The 24469-nt window shown below is 48.3% G+C and overlaps 1 protein-coding gene across 1 annotated transcript in view; it reads left to right on the top strand.

Moving 5' to 3' along the window:
• Positions 1 to 24469, top strand: part of IRAK1BP1 (interleukin 1 receptor associated kinase 1 binding protein 1) — a 36055-nt gene that overhangs the window by 2012 nt on the left and 9574 nt on the right. Inside the window, exons 2-3 of the mRNA XM_075338431.1 lie at positions 5799 to 5864; positions 20709 to 20839. Coding sequence (XP_075194546.1) covers positions 5799 to 5864; positions 20709 to 20839 — 197 coding nt within the window. The remainder of the gene's footprint in view (positions 1 to 5798; positions 5865 to 20708; positions 20840 to 24469) is intronic.

The following is a 24469-nucleotide window of genomic DNA, read 5'->3' as shown; positions in this document are numbered from 1 at the left end:
AGTCACCCCAGCCGCTGGTTTTACTAGTGGAGCCCATAGGTTCTACTCCTCTAGCCTAGGGACCAGTCCCCGTGTTGCGACCAAGTCCTTCCATGTGTAGAGTATATGTGGAATAAGGTCACGAGAGGTTAGCTCCCATAGTTTCTAGGACCCCTTCTGTCTGTGCTCGGGCCAAGCTGCGACCAGCTCCAAGCCGCAGATCTTTGCTTCTTCACTGCTCCTCTCCAACTACAGACTAGACTAATTCCACACTTCACACTGTGTTCCCACTTGTACTATTGTGTTCCCACTCCCAAGACTCCACCCCCCGGCCTGGCTTCGGGTATAATCACGCCCTTGCCATGTCTGATGAGGTTTCTTAGTGAGAGTGTTGTGCTTTTGTGTGAACCGATGTTAACCTCCTCCTTACCCAGGATGGAATACCACACCTCTGGATGAGGTGCAGTACCTCTGTGTCGACTGAAGCCTCAGGGGCGCCACACATTCACATGGGAGACATCATAGATATGTCATGTATACGGATGAGAGAACTCGTACTGTAAAGTTTGGGGTTCGTACCAGACACCAGGGGTCCAGGGTTCAGACCCGAACATGGACTTTTTAAAACGAAAACAAAAGTCAGTGTTTTCAATTTTGATGTTCGGCTACTGTTCTTATGTTAATAAAGTTTTGAAACGCTGCTGCTCAGCCAATGATCAAGCTTTATTGCATGCAGAAATTGCCTGTTCACAGCTGTGAACAATAAAGTAAAAAAAAAAAGTGGGCTACTAATCTATTCTTGATAAACAACGCAAGTAAAGCAGACAACTGCGGGCTGCAAACCCTCAGCTCTCTCCAATCGAGTGCCCTAAAAAGGACAAATGTCAATGTTATAATAAACAAACCAGTGCACTACTCTATACACAAAGCCCTTGTGGACTAAATGTGACTGAAGAGACCAAAGGTATAGAAAAGGGGAACAACGCATCCTGAGGTCCCCAAAACAAAAGCAGGATTTAGCAAATTGTGCATATTGATAATAAATACATACTGCTACAAAGGTCCACTTCCCATAATTGTCTGTGTCCTCAATGGTCGTTACCATTGCTATAGAGCCCCTGGCTTAAATACCTATGTCCACGGTAGGAGGGTTCAATCTCCAACAGAAGCTAAGCTGGGCTTCTGTCCTCCAATTCAAACTGCGCATGACTCTGCTCCAAAGAACACTAGAGCCTCCCACACTCTATTTCCCTATTGTCCTACGCATGCCTGTGACAACGCCTCTCACACCTCATTGGCTGAATACCGGAGATTTCTCAACGTCACCAAAAAGACACAGCACTGGGACCAGTATGTATGCCTGTGGCGTATCACGGCGCTGGGGAAATACAAAGCCTAACAAAAACATGTGCAGAGGCAGTTGCCATTACTGCCATGTAAACACAGGAGGTCACGTGGCGGTGACGTAAATAAATTCAATCACTATCACCGCCACGTGAACAAACTCCCAGTCCAGAGGGCCACATGATTGCAACATATAAGGGTAAATCCTGCGGTCTAAAATATGCAAACGCGGATACCATTGCTGCTATGTAAACACAGGAGGTCACGTGGCGGTGACGTAAGTAAATACAACCACTATCACAACCATGTAAACAAACTCCCAGTCCAAAGGGTCACATGACCACAACATAAAAGGATAACACCCTGTGACCTGGCATAATTCCCTCCTAAATTTATATTTAATGCTGCACAAGCCCACCTTCTCCAAGATTATCTGAACACCTAATACCATGAATGTACCAGACATCACACATACCAATAAATAATACAATAATGCCCAATTCCATAGGACTCGACAGGATCGGTAGATGAATATGACTGAGGAAAACCTGATATCCGACCCCATTATTTGTTAATTAGATGTATATGAAAAAAAAAAACATTCTTAATGGCTGAATAGTCCAGGGGCGGGCGGGGGGGGTGGAGGGGGAAAGGAGTGTGGAATTTTAACTGTAGGAAACAAACAACTCCTATGCTAATTTGTTCCTAGGCTGGTGGGAGGAAACTGTCATCTTGAGTGTCGATACCCCCTGGTGGGGCCCTTTTAATTCAGTACTGGAGCAGGTTTATCGACGATGTTTTCGGGCTCTCTGCAAGGATTCCACCGCTTCATGGAGCATATTAATACTATCTGAATCTACGATTCACCAGCGAAATTCATAGATCACATATATCCTTTTTGGATGTCCTTATCTGTGCTTCTGATGAGGGGACCCTATTGACTAAAACTTTCAGAAAGCCGACCGCCAGTAATAGTTTATTGAGATGGGATAGTTTTCATCCTACCCCCCCAGAAAAAAAGGCATTCCTAAGGGGCAATACCTCAGGATACGGAGAAATTGCTCAGTGGATCAAGATTTCCTAGTTCAATCCAGGGAACATAGGAAGTGGTTTCAGGAAAGGGGTTATCCCCATCAAGTTCTCAATGGGGCCTTCCATCACGCATTGACCAAGGATCGCGTTTCTCTGCTACAGACCGGGAGGAAGAAGAAAGTGGAGTCAGGACCTATGAGAGTCATTGGAACCTTTGATGGGCAGTCTGACAGGATCTATCAGATCCTGCGTAAACACTGGGGTATCCTCAGGGCGGTCTCTGAGTTAGATGACGTGATACCTCCCCGACCACTTATTACATTTAGAAAGGTGGGATCGATTGGAGACCTTTTGGTACACTGTCACTACAGTCGACCAATTCCGAAAGGAACATGGCTTGACAGGAACCCGCTAGGTACTTTTCGATGCGGTGACTGTAAACATTGTGACTGGATAACACCTGTCAAGTTCTTTGAGTGTTAGTACAGGTCACCATTATTATTATAGGGACTTAGCAAATTTTAAAAGTGAGGGAATGGTATATCTGGCTACGTGTAAGTGCCCACTCAATTATGTGGGTAAAACCATGAGGGAACTAAGGAGACGGATAGGAAAATATGTCGGTGACATCAGACATAGGAGGGATACCCCCATAACCAGACATGTCTGGGAGTATCATCAAGGGGACCCAAAGTCCATCTCCTTTTGTGCTGTGGAATTGATAAGACTGAGTCCCCGAGGGGGCGACTGGGATAAGAGGATCCTTCAGAAGGAATGCCAGTGGATCTTCCGTTTAAAGTCCCAGTCTCCAAGGGGCCTGAATGAGAGACTGACGTTTACTCCCTTCCTCTGATGGTCTTTTTTCTGTATTTTCCTTTTTTTAACTCTGTTTATTTGCGGTCACAGCTCAAAATTCCCACAGTACCCCAGGTAAACTGACCTCAGGTGAACTCACTGACTTCAATGAGATCTGCATCTCCTGGCAGAAAACCACAGGGTTTTTTTTCCAGGAAATGCAGGATTGGTGCAGGAATTTGGTGTTAATTTCAGCACCATAGCTGCATCTCCTCTTAACACCCCCCTCCCAATGCGTTTTTCTGACAGGAGATGAAGAGATCATTGAACTCTGTTCACCTGAGGTGGGGTCACTGAGTTCAATGAGGTCAGTTTACCTGCAGTCACAGGTGGAGTAACGTGGAAACGTCCAGCTGTGACAGCAGATAAACTTGAATGATGTCACAGCTGCGGGTCAGTTAGTCTCTGCCTCAAGCCACAGAGTGCAGTCATGTTCTGTGCCGGAATGCTGTGACTTTAGTATATAGCAGATCTGGGATCATTGTGGGACCTCGTGTGGATTATGTTAGAACTGGCTGTTTGAGATTAATATATTGGAGAAAGAGGGTGGTTTTTTTTTGTCTTTTATTTCAAATTAAGGTTTTTTTTCCGGTGTTTGTAATTATTTCTTTTCACTTATACTATTAGTAATGGGGGATCTCAGACACGTCTCATTACTAATCTAGGGCTTAGTTGCAGCTGTTAGCTGTCATTAACCCCTTGTATTACACTGCCAACCGCACCAGGGCAATCGGAATGAGCATGGTAAAGTGCCGGGATCGATGCAACAAATCTGGGCTGCTGCAGGCTGCTATTTTTAGGCTGGGGGAAGGAGCAATAACTATAGATCTCTCCAGCTTGAGAATAGCAGCCCCCAGCTGTCTGCTTTATCATGGCTGGGAATCAAAACTGCATAGGGTCCGTCTTATTTTGATACAAGGCTGGGAGCTGCAGCCTGTAGCCATATGCTTTCTGTATTGGGTATATTACACATGACACAATATGGGGAGACCCTACGCCAATTTTTTACAGCCGGCGGTTGTGCTCTATGGCCGCTCGCTGTCTGCTTCCGATGTAGCAGAGCTGAAAGCATTGTGGGACCTCGTGTGGATTACGTCGGACCTGGAGGTGTTTGGTGGGTTAATAAAGTAGTGAAAGAGGGTGTTATTTTTTTTTTTTTTCTCTTTTATTCCAAATAAAGGATTTTTTTGGGTGTATGTTTATTTACTTTCACTTACAGGTTAATCATGGGGGTGTCTCGTAGATGCCTGCCATGATTAACATAGGACTTAGTGGCAGCTATGGGCTGCCATTAACTCATTATTACCCAGATTGCCACAGCACCAGGGCAATTCGGGAAGAGCCGGGTAAGGTACCGGTACTGTCGCTTCTAATGGATGCAGCAATTCCGGGCAGCTGCTGGCTGATATTTTTAGGCTAAGAGGGCAGCCTAAAAACGATAGGCCTCCCCAGTCTGAGAATACCAGCCCTCAGCTGTCTGGCTTTATCTAGGCTGGGTATCAATTGGGGGCGGGGGGGGGCGCACGTCTTTTATTTATTGTACTAGACGACAGACCCGCCCACCGGCAGCTGTGTTTGGTAGCAGTGAGACAGCTGTCACTCAGCGTGGGGGCTCGTCCAATCATAGGTGCCGGTGGGCAGAGGAAGCAGTGAATATGAGATGAGAAGATGCGGGAGCAGTGTGACAGCCGGGCAGCGCCGGTGATCGGTGAGTATGAAGGAGGGAGAAAGGGAGAGACCGACAGAGAGAGACACACTGACACAGAGCGAGAGGAACAACAATGTCAGAGAGAGAGAGAACGACATCGTAAGAGAGAGAGACCGAAACACATGCGTTTTTGTTGACAAGAACACATACAAAATGCAACGAAAATGCAAATGCACATCTAAACATTTTGGTTGCGTTTTAAACATACCTCATTCATTTCAATGGGTGGAAAATGCAACCGAAAGGAAGAAGTGAAATGCTGCTTTTTTTTTTTTTTAGGCAACGATTTTGACAAATATTTGACAAACGCCGCCTAAAAAAAAGCCAACGTGCGCATAGAAGTTTCTGACTTCTCATAGACTTTGCTAGGGAAGCACAATGCATGCATTTTGTCATTGACACGGTGCAGTTTAAAACGCAGCCAGAACGCAGGAAAAAAAGCACACATGGCCTAATTACCTTGTCTCTAACGCCCAAAGGGAACGCTGCGTCTCCTGTCTGCAGCACTGAAACTGGATGATGGCGGCGGTGCTCTCATAGCGACATCAGTCACCTGCTGCAATTTTGTGCACTGCACTGCGATCATCATCCAGTTTCAGTGCCTCCAGACAGGAGACGAAACAACTCAATTACTGTGAAGTCCCATCTTTATATTACAAATGGGAGGGAGTTACGGTGCACCAAGGCGCACCCCTCATTTGCATATGAAATAAAAGTTGATTTGATATTAAATATTGTTAAGCTATTTTTGTCTAGTATTATTTAAATAGGAGCCCTATATAAATGTTTAGATATCTTAATTTCCATTTTGGGGATAGCAAACACTCTTTAAGACATAACGTGCTTTAGTATAGCCTGGCTTTTTTTTTTTTTTGCCCAGGATGAAAACATTACGATTTCCAAGGAAATTGGAAGAAAAGCAAATGCATATCAAATGGATGCTGAGGTATGACTATAGAGCATGATCTCCCTGTGCGAACAAACCATCTGTGCTTCCCTTTCAAGCAACTTTATTTTAAAAAGTCAAATGTTAAACAGGGTTTCTCTGACGCGTCATTGTGGGACACAGGACCATGGGTGTTATGCTGCTTATCCATAGGAGGACACTAAGTATATGCAAAGATGTTAGCTCCTCCCCTGCAGTATACACCCCCTGGCCCAGCCAGGCTACTTCAGTTTTAGCTTAGTGTCTATAGGAGGCACATCTCTTCAGACTACTGCAGCAAGAATTTTTTGTTTTTAGAGGGCGACTGTTTCCTTCGGGGACCGATTTCCCAAAACCATCAACAGGCGGGAACGCGGAGTGTCGCCTCCCTGTAACACCTCCTGCGACGCTGGATACTGGGCTGTTACTCACTGGACGACGGGTCTCAACCGATTTTCCAGAGCAGATGACAAACTTCCTCACTCCCTCTGGCAGGGTCTGAGTTGATACACGCTCTGTGACCGGGCACAGCAGGCGTCAGAATCTCCAAATTGGAGCAAAGGTCACACTGACTGGATGCACATGGGCTGATTGCAGACTTGCACAGCATTTCACCTGTGGCGGGGGGAGGGGAGAGCCCCCAGGACTCAGTGCAGCCGCAGCTGCGGTACACTTAGAGTTTTTTCTGTCCACAATTGTTGTGCAGGGCTGGAGGGGGAAGGGGAGTCCCTTCCCACCATTTTTCTTGTTTATTATATTTTGTCATACTTTCCCGCCCCATCCGACACTATAAGCCCCGCCCCCTCACGAAAGCGCGCATAACTCTCCTCACACAGGATCTGCAGAGCATTGCTCCCTCTTGTTGTGATCAGAGCCTGTGGGCGTCTCTCAGAGCTGGCTTCCTCCTTCCCACAGGAACTGGGACACAGGAGCAGGGAGGAGAGGCCATCAGGGGTCTGGGTGAGTTATATCCTCACTTGTTTTCTCACATTAGCTCTGCAGAGCATTGCTCCCTCGTTACAGTCGGAGTTTGTGGCTCATCAGCCAGAGGCTGCAGTCACGTTTTATGCTCTGCACAACTACAGCAACAACTATAAGACTTTTAATGTATCCTGCCACACTGAGCTACTAGGGGATGATAGCACCTCTTCCTTCTGTAAGTCCGGTGCCCCTATAGCTTACACCCCCTCCCCCTCCCCCCCAACCCCACCCTCCGCCACCACCACAGCCAGCCCAGAACCTACGGCTCCCAGTCCCCCAGAATTGGCACCGTTCCCAGAACCTGGTGCTGGCTATGCAACATCGTCCTCACACCCCTTGGGGCCCCTGGACAGAACGCAACCTGATGACACCTCTATAGAGGGTCCTTCTGATAAGAATCAGCCCTCTGCTTCACCGGTTGCAGATCAGAAAAAGGGCATGACCCCCATGGTTCTACCTCTGGGGTACACAGATGGGGTTCTCCCACATGTTCCGTGGTCTCTGAGGAGCCGGAGGAAGGGGAATGATGTTTGTACCGGGATGATTCCTTGGTTTCAACCTCCCCGAGCGATCAAGCTGCGATGGACTCCCTTATTGCAGTAATCAACCAAAACTCTGCATGTGGAAGATCTCCCATCCACTACTACTGACCTTGCGGTCTCCTTTAAAAAAGTGAAGAAACCTCAAAAAAAAAAGTTTTTGACACCGCTTCGGTATCCATAAACTCATGGAGTCCCGGTACCCCTTTGGCTTAGCTGTCTCTAAGGGCTCGGCCGATCCGGCCTCGGTGGACCCTCACCCGGCTTCCGCCTGCCTGAAGGACCCTCCTGTCTTGATGGATCCTCCTTCAAGGACCCGACAGACAGAGAAGTGGAGCAGCTCGATCGCTCCGCCTTGAGGCTGCGGGTCCCTCTTCCCTTCCGTGTGGGTCACACAGGCACCTGGACTACCAGTTTCCCTCAGACCCTCACAGATGTAACAGTTCACATTGCTGCGGCGACAGAGTACCTCATGCAGGCCTCCCTCGACGCTGCTACCTGCGCAGTTATTGCCGCCTCAAATACCATAGCCATCCGTAAGGCCCTCTGGTTCCGATAATGGAGAGCGAACTCTGTCTCTAAGAAGCCTCTCACAGTACTCCTTTCCAGACCGATGGTTTGCCGATCGTCTGGACAGGCTCTTTTTTTTTTTTTTTTTTTTTTGTCTGACGCCACGGGAGGAAAGGAGTACCTCCCTCCCACAACTCTAGCCCAGGATGTTTTTTACTAGAAACGCAGGGCCCGACCTTCTCAGCCCTCCCAGAGTCCACCTCGTCCTGGCAGTCTAGACAAAAACCGAGGAGTCTTGTCCTCCTCCATCTGGGCTGCTGCCTCAGACCACAAATGGGTGCGATACCTTGTGTCTTCTGGTTACCACATTGAATTCCGGACTCAAACCCCCCCAAAGGCTCCAAAACACCGCGAGGCCTTCTCCTCAGCGATCCACTCCCTCCAAATGGCGGGGGTGATGGTACCTGTTCCGGACGGCGAGAGGTTCAAGGCCTTCTATTCCAACCTCTCGTGGTCCCCAAAAAAGGACGGGTCACTTCGACCCATCCTGGACCTCTAACATCTGAGCAAACATGTGCACGTAAGGAGATTAAGAATGGAATTCCTAGGGTCCATTATTACCTTTATGGTCGAAGGAGAATTCCTTGCCTACCTAGCTATCAAGGATGCGTACATGCACATACCCATCGCTCCAGCTCACCAAAAATTCCTCCGCTTCGCTGTTCAGGACTTCTGCCTTTTTTTTTTTCATTTGTGGCCCTACCCTCGGCTCTGCCACAGCACCAAGGGTCTTAACAAAGGTCATGGCGGCCGCCATGAGTGCCCTTCACGCCATGAGAGTGGCTGTTATGCCTTGCTTGGATGACCTCCTCATCAAGGGCTCAACCAGCGTACATATCTCTGTGGGCACCCTATCCCGCTTAGGGTGGCTTCTGACTTCAGTCAAATCATCCCCGGTCCCGTGAAAATCCGTCACCTCCCTGGGCATGTCCCTGGACACCCTTCGGGGCTTGATATTTCCCCCTCAAGACAAGGCGACCGCTCTACAACAAGCGGTACACTGCCTTCTATATACTCCTTTCGCTCCATACGATTCAGTATGAGAGTGCTAGGTAGGATAGCGGCGGCTGTAGAGGCAGTGCTGCTCGCTTAGCTACACCACCGCCCACTGCAGCTTTCGCTTCTAGCTGCCTGGGACAAGAGCTCCTTTTTCCTTGGACGAACTTTTCACCTGACACCTTCAGTCAGGTATGCGCTTTGCTGGTGTATTCAGTCCTCTTCCATATCGAGAGGGAGTTTTTTCTCCCCCAAGTGGACTGGCTACTCCTGACCACGGATGCCAGCTTCTTAGTCTGGGGAGCAGCATACTGGCTCCACATTCCTTGGGGACGTTGGACGCCCCAGGAGTCTTCCCTTCCCAGAAATTATCCTGAAAATGAGCGCGATCTTTCTCGCGCTCAGGTCATTCCCCCCTTCTGCTAGCAGGTCATTTGATTCGGGTCCAATTGGACAATGCAACAGCTGTGGCCTATGTCAATCGGTAGGGAGGTACCAGCAGCAAGACAGCTTATCTCGAGGTCCTCAGGATCCTCGCCTGGGCCGAATCGGCGGGGGTCTGTGTTTTCAGCGTTACACATACTGGGAGTAGAGAACTGGGCAGCGGACCTTCTAAGTCGCCAAGGCCTGGCCACCGAAGAGTGGTTTCTCCACCCAGAAGTGTTCCCACACATCTGCATTCGCTGGGGTTCACCAGACGTGGATCTAATGGCCTCAAGGTTGAACGCAAAAGTACCCGCGTTCTTAGCCAGGTCACGTGATCCACAGTCCATTGGCGTGGATGCTCTAGTCTCCTGAAGTCGCTTCCGTCTACCTTACATGTTTTTCGCATCTGCCCCTGCTGCCGCAAGTAATCCGGAAGATAAAGGCAGAAGGAGTCCCGGTGATACTAATAGCACCGGACTAGCCCAGGTGCGCCTGGTATGCCGAATTAGTACAATTGCTCATGGCGCCTCGTAAGCATCCCAGACCTGCTGACCCAAGGGCCCGTTTCCCATCAGAACTCCAGAGCCCTGAAGCTGACGGCCTGGCCATTGAGACCTGGACTTTAACAAGAGCGAGATTCTCTCCCGTGGTCATCTCCACCATGTACAGTGCCCAAAAGCCGGCCTTCATCCCGTATTTACCACCGTACGTGGAAAACTTTCCTTTCCCAGTGTAGGGAATCTAATGTCCAACCTATACCTCTGGCGATATCCAGAATTCTTTATTTTTTTGCAGTCAGGTCAAAAGGGGTTGGCCCACAGCTCTCTTAAGGGGTAGGTTTCATCTCTCTCAATATTCTATAATACCGCCTAGCTTGCAATCCGCAAGTCAAGACTTTCCTCAAGGGTGTTTCCCATCTAGTTTACCTGTATAAACGGTCGCTTGACCCATGGGACCTCAATCTCGTTTTGGACGGTATCCAGAGGTACCCTTTTGAACCAATTAAGGAATCTTCTCTTGCTCTTCTCTCATGGAAGGTATCATTCTTAGTGACGATTACGTCCATCAGACAAGTTTCGCAACTGGCAGCACTCTCTTGCCGCGAACCCTTTCTGATCTTTCATCAGGACAAGGTGGTTCTACGCCCCCTTCCGGATTTCCTTCCGAAGGTTACTTCCCCGTTTCATATGAACGAGGACATTATTCTGCCTTCCTTTTGTCCACACACAGTCCATAGGGTGGGAAGGTTTCTATATTTGCTAGACCTTGTGAGGGCTCTCAGATATTACGTACTCAGGACAGCCCCTTTAGGAACATAGACTCCCTGTTCGTCATTCCTGAAAGGCCTAAGAAAAGAGAGGCAGCTTCATAGGCAATGACGGCTCGCTGGATTCGTTCTGCGATTCAGGAGGTCTACCGCTTGCAACTCAAGCCCATTCCTAGTGGGCTGCGGACTCATTCCACGCGAGCAGTTGGCGCCTCTTGGGCCATTAGGCATCAGGCTTCAGTGGAACAGAGGTGTAAGGCTGCGACCTGGTCTTGCCTACATATTGTTTCAAAGCATTACCGAGTCCATACCCAGGCTGAGGCGTACCTAGGTAGGAAAATTCTGCAAACGATAGCCAGGAGCGCCTACTGAGATAGGTACTCCACTATCTGGGACTGGTTCCTAGTCCTTGGGTTGTGTTGTTTATTGTTTACCCACCCATGGACTGCTTTAGGACGTTCCATGGTTCTGTGTCCCCCAATGAGGCATCAGAGAAAACCGGATTTTTGTGTACTCACCGTAAAATCGTTTTCTCTTAGCCATCATTGGGGGACACAGCACCCTCCCTTTTGCCCTGTTGGGCCTTAGCTTTTTTCTGTCTCAGTACTTTTTTGTTATGAGTATTCACTCACATTTTTTTGTTACTTCTTCTCCTACTGCTTGTGTACTAAAACTGAAGTAGCCTGGCTGGGCCAGGGGGTGTATACTGCAGGGGAGGAGCTAATATCTTTGCATCTACTTAGTGTCCTCCTATGGATAAGCAGCATAACACCCATGGTCCTGTGTCCCCCAATGATGGCTAAGAGAAAACGATTTTACGGTGAATACACAAAAATCCGTTTCCTTTCTCGCCTTTTCATTGGGGGACACAGACAGTGGGTATTATGGTGTCTCCAGGGGAGGCGTGACACTAGGTTTGAAAAAAGTGTTAGCTCCTCCTCCCACAGCATATAACCCCAGCTAGGCGGGAACTAGCTCAGTTTTTTCCTAGTGTCAGCAGGGAGGCTGACATGTCTGGACTGAGCTCCACCAGAGGTGCCTCAGGCCAGCTTATTTTTACTTTTTATTTTGTTTTTCTTTTCTTATTCATTCTATTTTTGATAGGGGCAATACCAGGGTGCCTTGCCACCCCCGTTCCCCCCGTGTACGGGCAGAGGAAACCTGGCGTGCACAGTCAGTCTTCCCTCGCGCCCAAGTGGTCGGGTCTGCGTACCCCTCCAGGCTCCCTGGAAGCACCTCACAGAGGTAGCTCCAGAGGGCTAGCAGAGCCGAGCACCTGCTTCAGCCTTGAGCCGAAGATGCATCCCAGGACCGACGCGTCTTCAGACGGAGCCAGGAGCAGGTAGGGAGGCGACGAGTCAGTCCCCTGCATCCAAACCGCCGCCTGGAAAGACGCCGGTGGGGCGATGCAGGTTGTGATCCCGGGAAAGCATCATAAATTTAGCTCCCGGCGTCTGCCTGCATTCTAGCAACGCCCCCTCTCACTGCTCTGGAAGCCGCTCCCTCTAGTGGGCCGTCTCTCCCCTCCATGCTGCCAGAGAACACTGGATGCCATTACATGTGGGGAGCAGACACGGGTGAGATCGCCTCCTTGGCTCTGCGATTCTGCAGCACTATATACCGCTCTGCTCAGTGGTATATCGCTGTCTTTCTAGCGGTGTGTGTCTGCTAGCTGGCGGTGTATATCAGCTTTTAGCAGTATATACTAACTGCCTGTAGGAATATACCGACTGTTTGACAGGGTGTGCTACTTTACTCGGTATATACCGGCTCTGCATAGCAGTCATTTATAATACTGCTAGAGGCTCACTGTACTTATTGTGGAACTGTTGCTGACATGCGTAACCGCAAGGGTGATAAAGCTTTCCAGGCGTCCTCTATGGACCTGTACTATGCTTGTACCACCTATGGACGCTCGTTTTTGTAATGGCCGAAGCTATCCACTCTGCTGGGGCTGCGATGCCCCTACTACCGTGTCACAACAGTCTCCGCTACCGGACCAGGAGGTCGTGCAGTCTGTGGATTTGGCTGCGGCCACTATCCAGGCAGTGCCCCAGTCTGATGACGTTATTCCTGCCTGGGCTCTTCTAATGTCTAAGAGGTTAGATGACCTGGCCGCTCAGATATCCCAGCCTCCCCCCGGCTCAGCTCCCCCAGGGGAGCCCGCCTTCGTCTGGTGTCTCGTTCCCAGTACGTAAAAAGGCTGTCTCCAAAAGGCGCCATTGCGACCGTTACAATCTCGTCCGACTCGGACGATGATCAGTCTGACTCAGGCTCCGTGACCTTTAGTAGTCACGATTCCCAAGACTCTGACTCTGATTCAGATGTCCCTTCTGAGTCTAGACATATGGAAGACACATTAATTTTGGCTGTCAATCACTCTGTCGATTTCTGATCAGCCTTCGGACCCGACTTCTCAGTCGGCAATCAAGCGGGCCAAGAAGCCTCCTAAGTCCTTTGCCCAGGATCCGATTTTTCATCAAATCATATCTAAAACGGTGGGATCACCCTGATAGGAGGTTTAATAAAAAATCCTCCTCTTCATTCGCTTATCCCTTTCCATTGGAACTGGTTAAGCTCTGGTCAGTACCCCCCGTTGTGGATCCGCCAGTATCCAGGCTGGCTAAACACACGGTTATGTCTGTCTCAGACACCGCGTCTCTCAAGGACTCGTCTGACCGCGCAATTGATGCTGCGGTCAAATCTATTTTCCAGGCTTCCAGTTCCTCTCTGCGTCCCCTGTTTGCCTTGACATGGGTGGCGAGAGCTATGAGTGTGTGGAGTAGGAACTTGCGCAAGTTGCTTTGCTCTTGCAATATTCCTTCAGAGGCTCTTGAGATCCTTGATTTGTTCTCTCTAGCCTCTAATTACTTGCTTCACGGCTCGTTAGATGCAGCTAGTTTGTCAGCTTTAATGGCAGCCAACGCTGTTTTTGCCCGCAGAGTCCTGTGGCTAAAGATATGGAACGCGGACAGTGCCTCCGAGAAGTCCCTGTCCACACTCCCCTTCCAGGGTCTTCGTCTATTTGGAGAATCCCTGGACAAGCTTATATCTGAGACGACGGGTGGTAAAAGTACCATTCTACCACAAAGCGGCCTGTATCCAAAAATTTTAAAGTCTTCTTGGCGCAGGCAGTCCTTTCGGCCCGCCCCCCAAAAACCATCACAGGGGTCGTCGCAACGCTCAGATCGGGGATCCGGTCCCTTAAGGGACTCCTCTTGGCGTTCTCACTCCAGGCAATCTAAACCCAAGGGACCTCGCCCCGCGAAGGCCCCTTCAGCATGACGCCGGGTACCCCTCAGAGCAGACTCCTGTTGGAGGGCGGCTTCTGCTTTTGCGGGATATCTGGCTAGACCATACTCACGATGCTTGGGTTTTTTGAAATCGTCACTTCAGGTTACAAGATCGATTTTCATTCCCTACTGGCCAACAGGTTTCTGCGTTCTCTGCTTCCAAAGTCCACAACGCAAAGCCAGGCCTTATTTCAGGCCATAGCCTCTTTACAGAAAGCAAACGTTATCATTCCAGTGTCCCTGGATCAGCGCGGCAAAGGTTTCTATTCAAACATCTGTTGTCCCCAAAAAAAGATAGCTCTGTCCGTCCTATCCTGGACCTCAAAAGGCTAAACAGGTCCGTACGGATTCGGACCTTCCGAATGGAATCATTGCGAGCCGTACTAGCTGCTATGGAACCGGGAGAATTCCTAGCTTCCATGGACATTCAAGATGCTTATTTACACATTCCCATATGTGTATCGCATCAACGGTTCCTTCGTTTTGCCGTAGGATACCATCATTTCCAATTCAGGGCCCTTCCCTTTGGACTGGCTACTGCGTCTCGGGTCTTCACAAAGGTCATGGCGGCTGTCATGTTCATTTTGCACCCCAGAGGCGTTCTGGTCGTTCCCTATTTGGACGACCTACTTGTCAAGGGGAGCTCTTCTCAAGTTTGCTCAGAAAGCGTGCAAATTTGCCCCGACACGCTCTCAAGGCTAGGGTGGCTTCTCAACTTCAACAAGTCATCCCTCATTCCTCATCAGCGCATCACCTTTTTAGGTATGCTGATAAACACGGTTCAGGCCCGGGGTTTTTCTTCCAGAAGACAAGAGGTCTTCCCTGATCCGGGCCGCCCAATCCCTCCGCTCCCGCCGTTACCCATCCCTCCGGAGTGGGATGAGAGTGTTAGGCAAGATGGTAGCAGTCATGGAAGCCGTGTCGTTTGCCCAATTCCATTTGCGCCCTCTGCAGTTGGATCTTCTGTCCTCTTGGGACAAGAATCCAGCCTCTCTAGACCGGTCAGTCCGCTTATCTCGGACTGCCCTCAGCTCTCTCGTCTGGTGGACTCAGGTCTCATCCCTATCTCAGGGGAAGTCCTTCCGCCCTGTCCACTGACACGTAGTCATGACAGATGCCAGCCTGTTAGGCTGGGGGGCGGTGTTTCTCCACCACATTGCTCACGGACGCTGGTCTCACCCCGAGCGATCCCTTCATATCAACGTTTTGGAGATCAGGGCCATATTTCTGGCCCTTCAGACCTTTCAACTCTTGCTTCTGGGCCTCCCGGTTCAGATCCAGTCAGACAATGCCACGGCTGTGGCTTACGTCAACCGTCAGAGAGGAACTCGCAGCAGGGCAGCGATGAAAGAAGTCTCCAGGATTCTTCTTTGGGCAGAGATGCACATTCCCATTATTTCAGCTATCCATATTCCGGGGATAGACAACTGGGCCGCAGACTTTCTCAGCAGGCAAGGTCTAGCGGCAGGGGAATGGTCCCTCCACAACTAGGTGTTCCATCAGATCACTCTTCGTTGGGGGCTCCCAGATGTGGACCTCATGGCGTCTCGGCTAAACGCCAAAAGTACATCCTTTCGTATCTCGGTTGAGAGACCCGCTAGCGCTCGGCTCAGACGCTCTAGTCCTCCCGTGGTCGCAGTTTCGCCTGCCATACGTTTTCTTTCCGTTCCCTCTCATTCAGAGAGTAATCAAGAAAATCAAAGCGGAGGGAATCCCGGTGATCCTCGTGGCCCCAGACTGGCCCAGAAGAGCCTGGTTTCCAGAGCTCCTCCACCTTCTCGGCGACACTCCCTGGCATCTTCCCGACCGCCCGGATCTTCTGTCGCAAGGTCCAATATTCCACCAGAATACAGCACAGCTGCATTTTTGATCGCGTGGCCCTTGAATCCTTGATTCTAGCCAAGTCTCATCTTCTTCCAGGGTAGTTCATACCATGCTTAATGCTCGCAAGCCTTCCTCCGCCATCATTTATCACAGGACCTGGAAGACCTATCTGTCCTGGTGTGACCGTCATAATCGGTCGCCCCTGACCTTTTCAATCCCTAATGTTCTTGCCTTTTTGCAAGACGGTATGGACTCGGGTCTTGCTCTCGATACCCTTAAAGGACAAGTTTCTGCCTTGTCAATTTTTTTCCAGAAGCAGCTGGCTTCTCGCCCTCAGGTACGTACCTTTCTTCAAGGGGTGGCGCATTTGGTCCCTCCTTATCGTCACCCCTTAGATCCCTGGGATCTGAATTTGGTTCTCGGAGCACTTCAGCTTCCTCCTTTCAAACCCTTGAGAGAAATCGCTCTTCAACGGCTGTCTTGGAAAGTTGCTTTTTTAGTTTTTTAGTCGCTATTACCTCTATCAGGCGAGTGTCCGAACTGGCAGCACTGTCCTGTCGCTCACCTTACCTGATATTCCATCATGATAAGGTGGTCCTTCGGCCTTCCCCCCGCCTTCCTTCCGAAGGTCGTATCCTCTTTCCACCTGAACGAGGACATTGTGTTGCCGTCATTCTGCCCGGCCCCGGTCCACTGCTTTGAGAGAGCCCTTCACACTCTCGATCTTGTCAAGGCTCTGTGGATCTACATCTCCAGAACAGCGCCGTTGCGCAAGTCCGATGCCCTTTTCGTCCTCTCAGAAGGACACAAAAAGGGCGACCGGGCTTCCAAATCCACGATTTCTCGATGGATCAGGACTGCCATGTGTGAAACTTACAAAACACGAGGTGTTGTTCCTCCTCAATCTGTGCAGGCCCACTCTACACGAGCAGTGGGTGCCTCCTGGGCTATCCGCCATCAGGCTTCGGCGGCCCAACTTTGCAAGGCCGCTACCTGCTCCAGTGTCCACACGTTTACAAAATTCTAGAGAGTGCATATGCAAGCGTCCGCAGATGCTGCTCTTGGAAGACAAGTCCTTCAGGCGGCAGTGGCCCATTTATAAGTGGCCAATGCTCGGTTTTTTGACAGTGTTTGTTATGTGTTCACTGCAGTTGCAGTTGTTAGTCAGCTCTTAGGCTGATGTTCTACATTGTTAATAGTTCAGTTCCCACCCAGGGACTGCTTTGGGACGTCCCACTGTCTGTGTCTCCCAATGAAAAGGCGAGAAAGGAAAGGACATTTTTGTGTACTCACCGTAAAATGTCTTTCTTGAAGCCTTTCATTGGGGGACACAGCTCCCGCCCTTGTGGTTTTGGTTGTCCTTCTCCTACTGCTTTTACAACAAACTGAGCTAGTTCCCGCCTAGCTGGGGTTATATGCTGTGGGAGGAGGAGCTAACACTTTTTTCAAACCTAGTGTCACACCTCCCCTGGAGACACCATAATACCCACTGTCTGTGTCCCCCAATGAAAGGCTCCAAGAAAGACATTTTACGGTGAGTACACAAAAATGTCCTTTTTTCAGAGTAACATAAAATATAGTATCAGTAAACAGGAAAAAAAAAAAAAAAAAACAGTCCTCACCTGTTAAAAAGGTGGTCCAAAGGCTGAAGAAATTTCAATCTAAATCCCTATTTATTGTCCCAATCTAAACTAATTTCTAGTATACTTGTATTAAAAATTCCCTACCCTTCCCAGACTACACAATCTAACAACTATTGATTTTTTTTATTTTTTTTTTCTTCCCTACTTCCTGTCTGATGATGCTTTGTTTGAGAATCCCAGTACATGCTGGGATACTCAAACAAAGCGTCATCATGGGGCAGAGACTGCAGTGACTGGAAATGAATTGATCAGTCACGCTTGTTTCAAGGGCTGGTTTGGTCCCTGATGAGTACCTGCACGTTGTCATTGTGCGATTTGTACAGTGATAAGGAGGTCTATCTTGCTGGCTCACATCGGTAGAGCCAGCAATGCAGAGCAGCATACACTGTCAGTGCACAGCTCAGAGTACCTAACGGAGTCCAGAGACCATGCTGCCCCCCCCGCATGTGCGCGCTGCTCTGTGTTGCTGGCTCTACTGCTTTGAGCTGTCAAAACAGACCTCGTTGTTACTGTGCAAAACGTACAGTGTCAGCCCCTGAAACAGTGTCACTGATGACGTTTTGTGTCAGGGAGGGGGAAGAGGCTGTATCAGTGACCACAGCCTCTGCTGACGCTTCGTTTGAGAATCGCAGTGCATGCTGGGATACTCAGTTATCAGACAGGAAGTGAGGGGGAAAAAAAAAACAATAGTAGTTAGAGAGTGTAATCAGGGAGGGGTATGGAATTTTTAATACAGCCGTATTAGAAATGAATTTAGATTGGGAGAATAAATGGATTGGGATTTGGATTAAAATGTCTTGACCTTTAAGACAAGCTCTTTAAGTTTACTGCTGCTTCTCAGATTCACCCTAGGAGCAATGACCTCACAGTGTTACCTTAAACGGATACATCAACCACCTATCAGCTGGATAACTGGGTCACACTAATGAATAAAATAAGGGTCCCAAGCATCCTTTTCTCCCATATGACAGAGAGAATGACTTTGAAGGTAACAGTGGTTGAAGCAAGCATCCTGTAGCACCATTAAGTCTATAGGAGTCGCAGACAGCTGTCTAAGGCTATGTGCCCACTAGAAAAGTGATTTTTCTCAAGAAAATTTCTTGAGAAACTTCTGGGAGTTGAAGATTACCGGACCTGTGGTAAAAAACGCACCAAAACCGCGGGAAAAACGCATGCGTTTTTGCCGCAGGTTGGTCCCTGCGTTTTTTTTATGCTGTAGCTGCAATAAATAATATAGATAATAGATAATTGATAGACAGATAATGGATAGAGGGAAAGATGGATAGATGAATAGATAGAGAGAGAAATAGATACATAGATAATAGACATAATGGATAGATGAATAGATAGATAGCTAATAGATGAGAAAGACCTATATAATGTCCCACCCCCCTGCATATTCTAAGCTGGCACCCTTTAGTGACTTTCATGTGGCACTAAAGGGTGCTTAGCCTTGTATTTAGCCAAAAAATAAATCATTTAAAAAAAAATGACGTGGGGTCCCCCCTATCTTTTGTAGCCAGCTGGGGTAAAGCAGACAGCTGCAGCCTGCAGACCACAGCTGGCAGCTTTACCTTGGCTGGTAATCCAAAACAGAGGGCGCCCCACGCTGTTATTTTACATTAAATAATAATTTAAAACAAAAAACGTGGGGTGTCCCCAAAATTGGATCACCAGCCAAGGTAAAGCTGACAGCTGTGGGGTCTGGTATTCTCAGACGAGGGAGGGCCACAGTTATTGGACACTCCCCAGCTTAAAAATAGCAGGCCACAGCTGCCCCAGAAGTGGCGCATCCATTAGACGTGCCAATCCTGGCGCTTTGCCCCAACTCATCCCATTGCCCTGGTGTGGTGGCAAACTGGGTAATATATGGGGTTAATACCAGATATGTAATGTCACCTGGCATCAAGCCCTGGGGTTAGTGATGTCACGCGTCTATCAGATACCTGACATCACGAACCCAGTCAGTAATAAAAAAAAAAAAAATTGACAAAAGTTTTATTTGAAAAAACACTCCCCAAAACATTCCCTCTTTCACCAATTTATTGAAAAGAACAATCAATTCCAGATCCGGCGTAATCCAATAAGGGGGTCCCACGACGATCCATACCATAGTCACTGTCCTAGTCAATTAAGAACAAAATGTTCCCCATTGGCTGGGAGAGTAGTGCAGTGACCTGAGCTAACATCATGTCAGCCCAGGTCACTGCAGGGGATGACGAGCGCTGCTGTCAGGAGGTTAGAGGAGATCATTACCTGCAGTGACGATCTCCTGCCGTCGGCACTGTCACTGACTTCTATGCCCACCACGTTCTCAGCAGTATCGCGAGAGCCCGTGACGTCACCGCTAGTAACAGTCTCGGGCCGCCCGCGAGACGGGCATAGAAGGCAGTGACAGCGGTGACGTCAGGAGAGCAGGAGATCGTCACAGCAGGTAATGATCTCATCTAACCTCCTGACAGCAGCGCTCATCATCCCCGCGGCTGCCAGCACTGCAGTGTGAGAAGCTGCTGATACTGCAGTGCGGGCAGACACTGACCCTGCAGTGCAGGCAGCCGCGGGGCTGGAGCAGGACACTGACTGCACGGGCACCCGATGGAGGTCACACGGAAGTGCTTCCGTGCAGCGTCCAGGGAGTGTGATATGTGTGTTTACTCTGCTCCGCTTCCTCTTCCTGTCATAATGACATCACTTCCCTGCAAAATGCAGGGTAGTGATGAACATTACCGCAGGTAAACTGTGGCTATACCGAGGGTATACCGCACATCATTTGCTACCTGCGGTATTTCGCGATTACATTACAGTGAATGGAGTGAAATACCGCAGGTACCTGCGGAAAAGAAGTGACATGCACATTTTCTCAAGAAATTTTCTCAAGAAATTCTGCAGAAAGAATTTTCTTAAGAAAAAAACGCAGTGTGCGCACAGCTATTTTTTTTTTTTCCCATAGGTTTTGCTGGAAAATGTCTGCAGAAAGGTTACAAACATTTCTCAAGAAATTTCTGCAGCAAAACCGCGGGTAAAAACGCAGTGTGCGCACAGGGCCTTAGATGTATATTGTGAGACCTCCATAATTGCTCATTTTGCCATTCCACAGAGGATAATGTAAATTATGGGATTCTGTTTACCTTTAGGTCATCAAAGTCGGAAAAGATCTTAGTAACAGTTTCTACTTTTCATAAAGACAAAAAATAGCAGATGAACGTAACTTATTTAGGCTAGCCTAAATCCCAAAACAGGCATATCTACTATATTTCTATCGTTCCATTCTTGTATACAGTCACTAGAACTAAAGTTGTGGAGCTATCAACTTGTTTTGTTTTTAGGTTTGTGTAGAATTCCAGGATTTTGAAAAGCTGCAGAACATTTGTAACCTGCTTATAGAAAAGCTGTCCAGTTCGGTTTGCATTTCTCCGCCCCACTTCTATCACTCTCCTGAGAACATGGAAATATTAAGGTATTTCATTACTATAATGACTGAATATAGAGGTACCCTAAATTGTCTTCCAGGGTTGTAGTCCGCAGAAAAAGCTAAAAAAAATAAAACAGTTTTATTATTGAATTTTTTTTTAACCCCTTCACGATTTTTGACTTAAGTGTATGTCAAAAGTCCTGTCCCTGCCCTTGATGCGGGCTCGCATGACTATGTAAGGGGAATATATGAAAAGCAGAAACTGCTGTGTGAATACTGACATGAAAAATCCAATAGCTATATGTAAGAATGAAAGTATGAAAAATGGAATCTGCATTACTGCCATATGTTCATGGCAGTAATGCAGATTCCATTTTTCATACTTTCATTCTTACATATAACTATTGAATTTTTCATGTCAGTATTCACACAGCAGTTTCTGCTTTTCATATATTCCCCTTACATAGTCACTGGTGTGCATACCTTCTCTCCATATAGTTTTACCATATAGTAAACATGGTAAATAAAAGAACAACAAAAATCAGTTGGGGAATAGCACTTTCTATGCAATTTCAACACACTTGGAATTTTGTTCCTGTGAGAGCGCTGCAACCAATCCCAGATCTCAATGGCACTGCCCGAGTTGATGACACAAGCCACTGGTGGAGGCTCAGCTCTGGACTTGGGGAGGAGAAGTAAAGCACAGTTTGTCTGAAAAGTAAACAATCGGCAGCCCTCAGGGGTTTTTCGAAACCAGAAAACACCTTTTACCATTCTTAGGAATTTATCCAAGTTTAGAAATGTCAGAACTTAAAACATATGTATAGTTAGTATTATCTATCCAAGGTACTTTTCCAATTTTTTTCACATTATACCCACAAATAAATGTATTTTATTGGGATCTTATGTGATATACCAACACAAATTGGCAAATATTTGAAGTGTAAAGGAAATTATACATGTGTTTCGAAAGGTTTACAAAATACAAATCTGAAAATTGTGATGTGCAATTTTGTTCCGTCCCCTATAGTCTGATAACTCTAAATAAAATCCTGTGTTACCAATTGCCTCCAAAAGTCACAATTAGTAAATTGAGTGAGCTGTGTGTAATCTGTTCACAGTAGAACTACAGCTGTTCTGTGATGGCTTCAGAGGTTTCTTTGAGGACATTAAGAATCAAATAGAATCCAGAAACCCAAGGAACACACTTAACAGGTGAGGGATAAAAGTTGTGGAGAAAAGTAAAGCAGGGTTAGGTTTAAAAAAAATAGCCCAAGCTCTGAACATATTACGAAGCACTGTTCAATTTTTCTAGAAGTAGTATGGCACAACTGTAAACCTACCCTGACATTGCTATTCACCTAAATTGATAACCCAAGCAAGGAGAGCACTAGTGAGAAAAGCAGCCAAGAAGCCCATGGTTACTGTGGAGGAGCTGCACAGATCCACAGCTCAAGTGTAAGAATTTGTCCACAGAACAACTATTAGTTGTATACTCTACAAAACGCTATGCATAGTGGAAAACTAACACTGCACATCACCCTGAAAACTCCATCCCCACGTCAAATATAGTGGAAGTAACGTTGTGTTGTTGCGATGCTTTTCTTCAGCAGGGACACGGAAACTGGTCAGAGTTGATGGGAAGATGGATGGAGTTTAATTACAGTGCAGTCCTGGAGGAGAATATGTTAGATGCTGCAAAGAAGGGAATTTTGTTACTTACCGTAAATTCCTTTTCTTCTAGCTCCTATTGGGAGACCCAGACGATTGGGGTGTATAGCACTGCCCTCCGGAGGCCACACAAAGCAATTACACTAAAAAGTGTAAGGCCCCTCCCCTTCTGGCTATACACCCCCAGTGGGATCACTGGCTCACCAGTTTTAGTGCAAAAGCAAGAAGGAGGAAAGCCAATAACTGGTTTAAACAAATTCACTCCGAAGATACGTCGGAGAACTGAAAACCATTCAACATGAACAACATGTGTACCCGAAAAACAACCAAAAATCCCGAAGGACAACAGGGCGGGTGCTGGGTCTCCCAATAGGAGCTAGAAGAAAAGGAATTTACGGTAAGTAACAAAATTCCCTTCTTCTTCGGCGCTCCATTGGGAGACCCAGACGATTGGGACGTCCAAAAGCTGTCCCTGGGTGGGTAAAGAAATACCTCATGTTAGAGCTGCAAAGACAGCCCTCCCCTACGGGGAGGCAACTGCCGCCTGCAGGACTCTTCTACCTAGGCTGGCGTCCGCCGAAGCATAGGTATGCACCTGATAATGTTTGGTGAAAGTGTGCAGACTCGACCAGGTGGCTGCCTGGCACACCTGTTGAGCCGTAGCCTGGTGTCGTAATGCCCAGGACGCACCCACGGCTCTGGTAGAATGGGCCTTCAGCCCTGATGGAACCGGAAGCCCAGCAGAACGGTAGGCTTCAAGAATTGGTTCTTTGATCCATCGAGCCAGGGTGGCTTTGGAAGCCTGTGACCCTTTGCGCTTACCAGCGACAAGGACAAAGAGTGCATCAGAGCGGCGCAGGGGCGCCGTGCGGGAAATGTAGATTCTGAGTGCTCTCACCGGATCTAACAAATGTAAATCCTTTTCATACCGGTGAACCGGATGAGGACAAAAGGAAGGTAAGGAGATATCCTGATTAATATGAAACGAGGATACTACCTTAGGGAGAAACTCCTGAATGGGGCGCAGCACTACCTTGTCCTGGTGGACCACCAGGAAGGGAGCCTTGGATGACAGCGCTGCTAGCTCAGACACTCTCCGAAGAGACGTGATCGCTACCAGAAAGGCCACTTTCTGTGATAGTCGAGAGAGTGAAACATCCGTCAGAGACTCGAAAGGCGGCTTCTGGAGAGCAACTAGTACCCTGTTCAGATCCCATGGATCTAACGGCCGCTCGTACGGGGGGACGATATGACAAACCCCCTGCAGGAACGTGCGTACCTGCGGACGTCGTGCTAGACGCTTCTGAAAAAACACCAATAGCGCCGAGACTTGCCCTTTAAGGGAGCCGAGCGACAAGCCCTTTTCCAACCCAGATTGCAGGAAGGAAAGAAAAGTAGGCAATGCCAATGGCCAGGGGGACACTCCTTGTACAGAGCACCAGTAAAAGAAAATCTTCCACTTCCGTGGTAGATCTTAGCAGACGTGGGCTTCATAGCCTGTCTCATGGTGGCAACGACCCCTTGGGATAATCCTGAGGACACTAGGATCTAGGACGCAATGGCCACACAGTAGGTTCAGGGCCGTAGAATTCAGATGTACATGTGACCGCGTCCCTCTGCGCAATACTAGCTGAAATAGCTTGGAGTGCCTCTATGGCTGCGAATGCCGGGGCAACCGACCCGCCGATAGCTTCATAGACAGATTGCAACCAGAGGGCTATCTGTCTGTCAATGGCATCTTTAAGTGAAGTCCCATCTTCCACTGCAACTATAGATCTAGCCGCAAGCCTGGAGATTGGGGGATCCACCCTTGGAGCGCTTGAGCACGTCAGGGGGGAAGAGACAACGCGTATCCTCAATACGGTTGGAGAAAACGCTTATCGGGATAAGCGTGGTGTTCCTGGACTGCTTCTCTGGAGTCAGAGTGACCAGAAAAGTACTCAATATACGCTTGAGATACCGAAATAGGGATTTCTTCTGCTGTGAAGCTGACCCCTCCACTGG

This window comes from Anomaloglossus baeobatrachus, chromosome 3 (assembly GCF_048569485.1).
Source record: "Anomaloglossus baeobatrachus isolate aAnoBae1 chromosome 3, aAnoBae1.hap1, whole genome shotgun sequence".
NCBI classification, from domain to species: Eukaryota; Metazoa; Chordata; class Amphibia; order Anura; family Aromobatidae; genus Anomaloglossus; species Anomaloglossus baeobatrachus.
The sequence above is the reverse complement of the archived record's forward strand: the minus strand, read 5'-3'. Positions and strand labels throughout refer to the sequence as shown.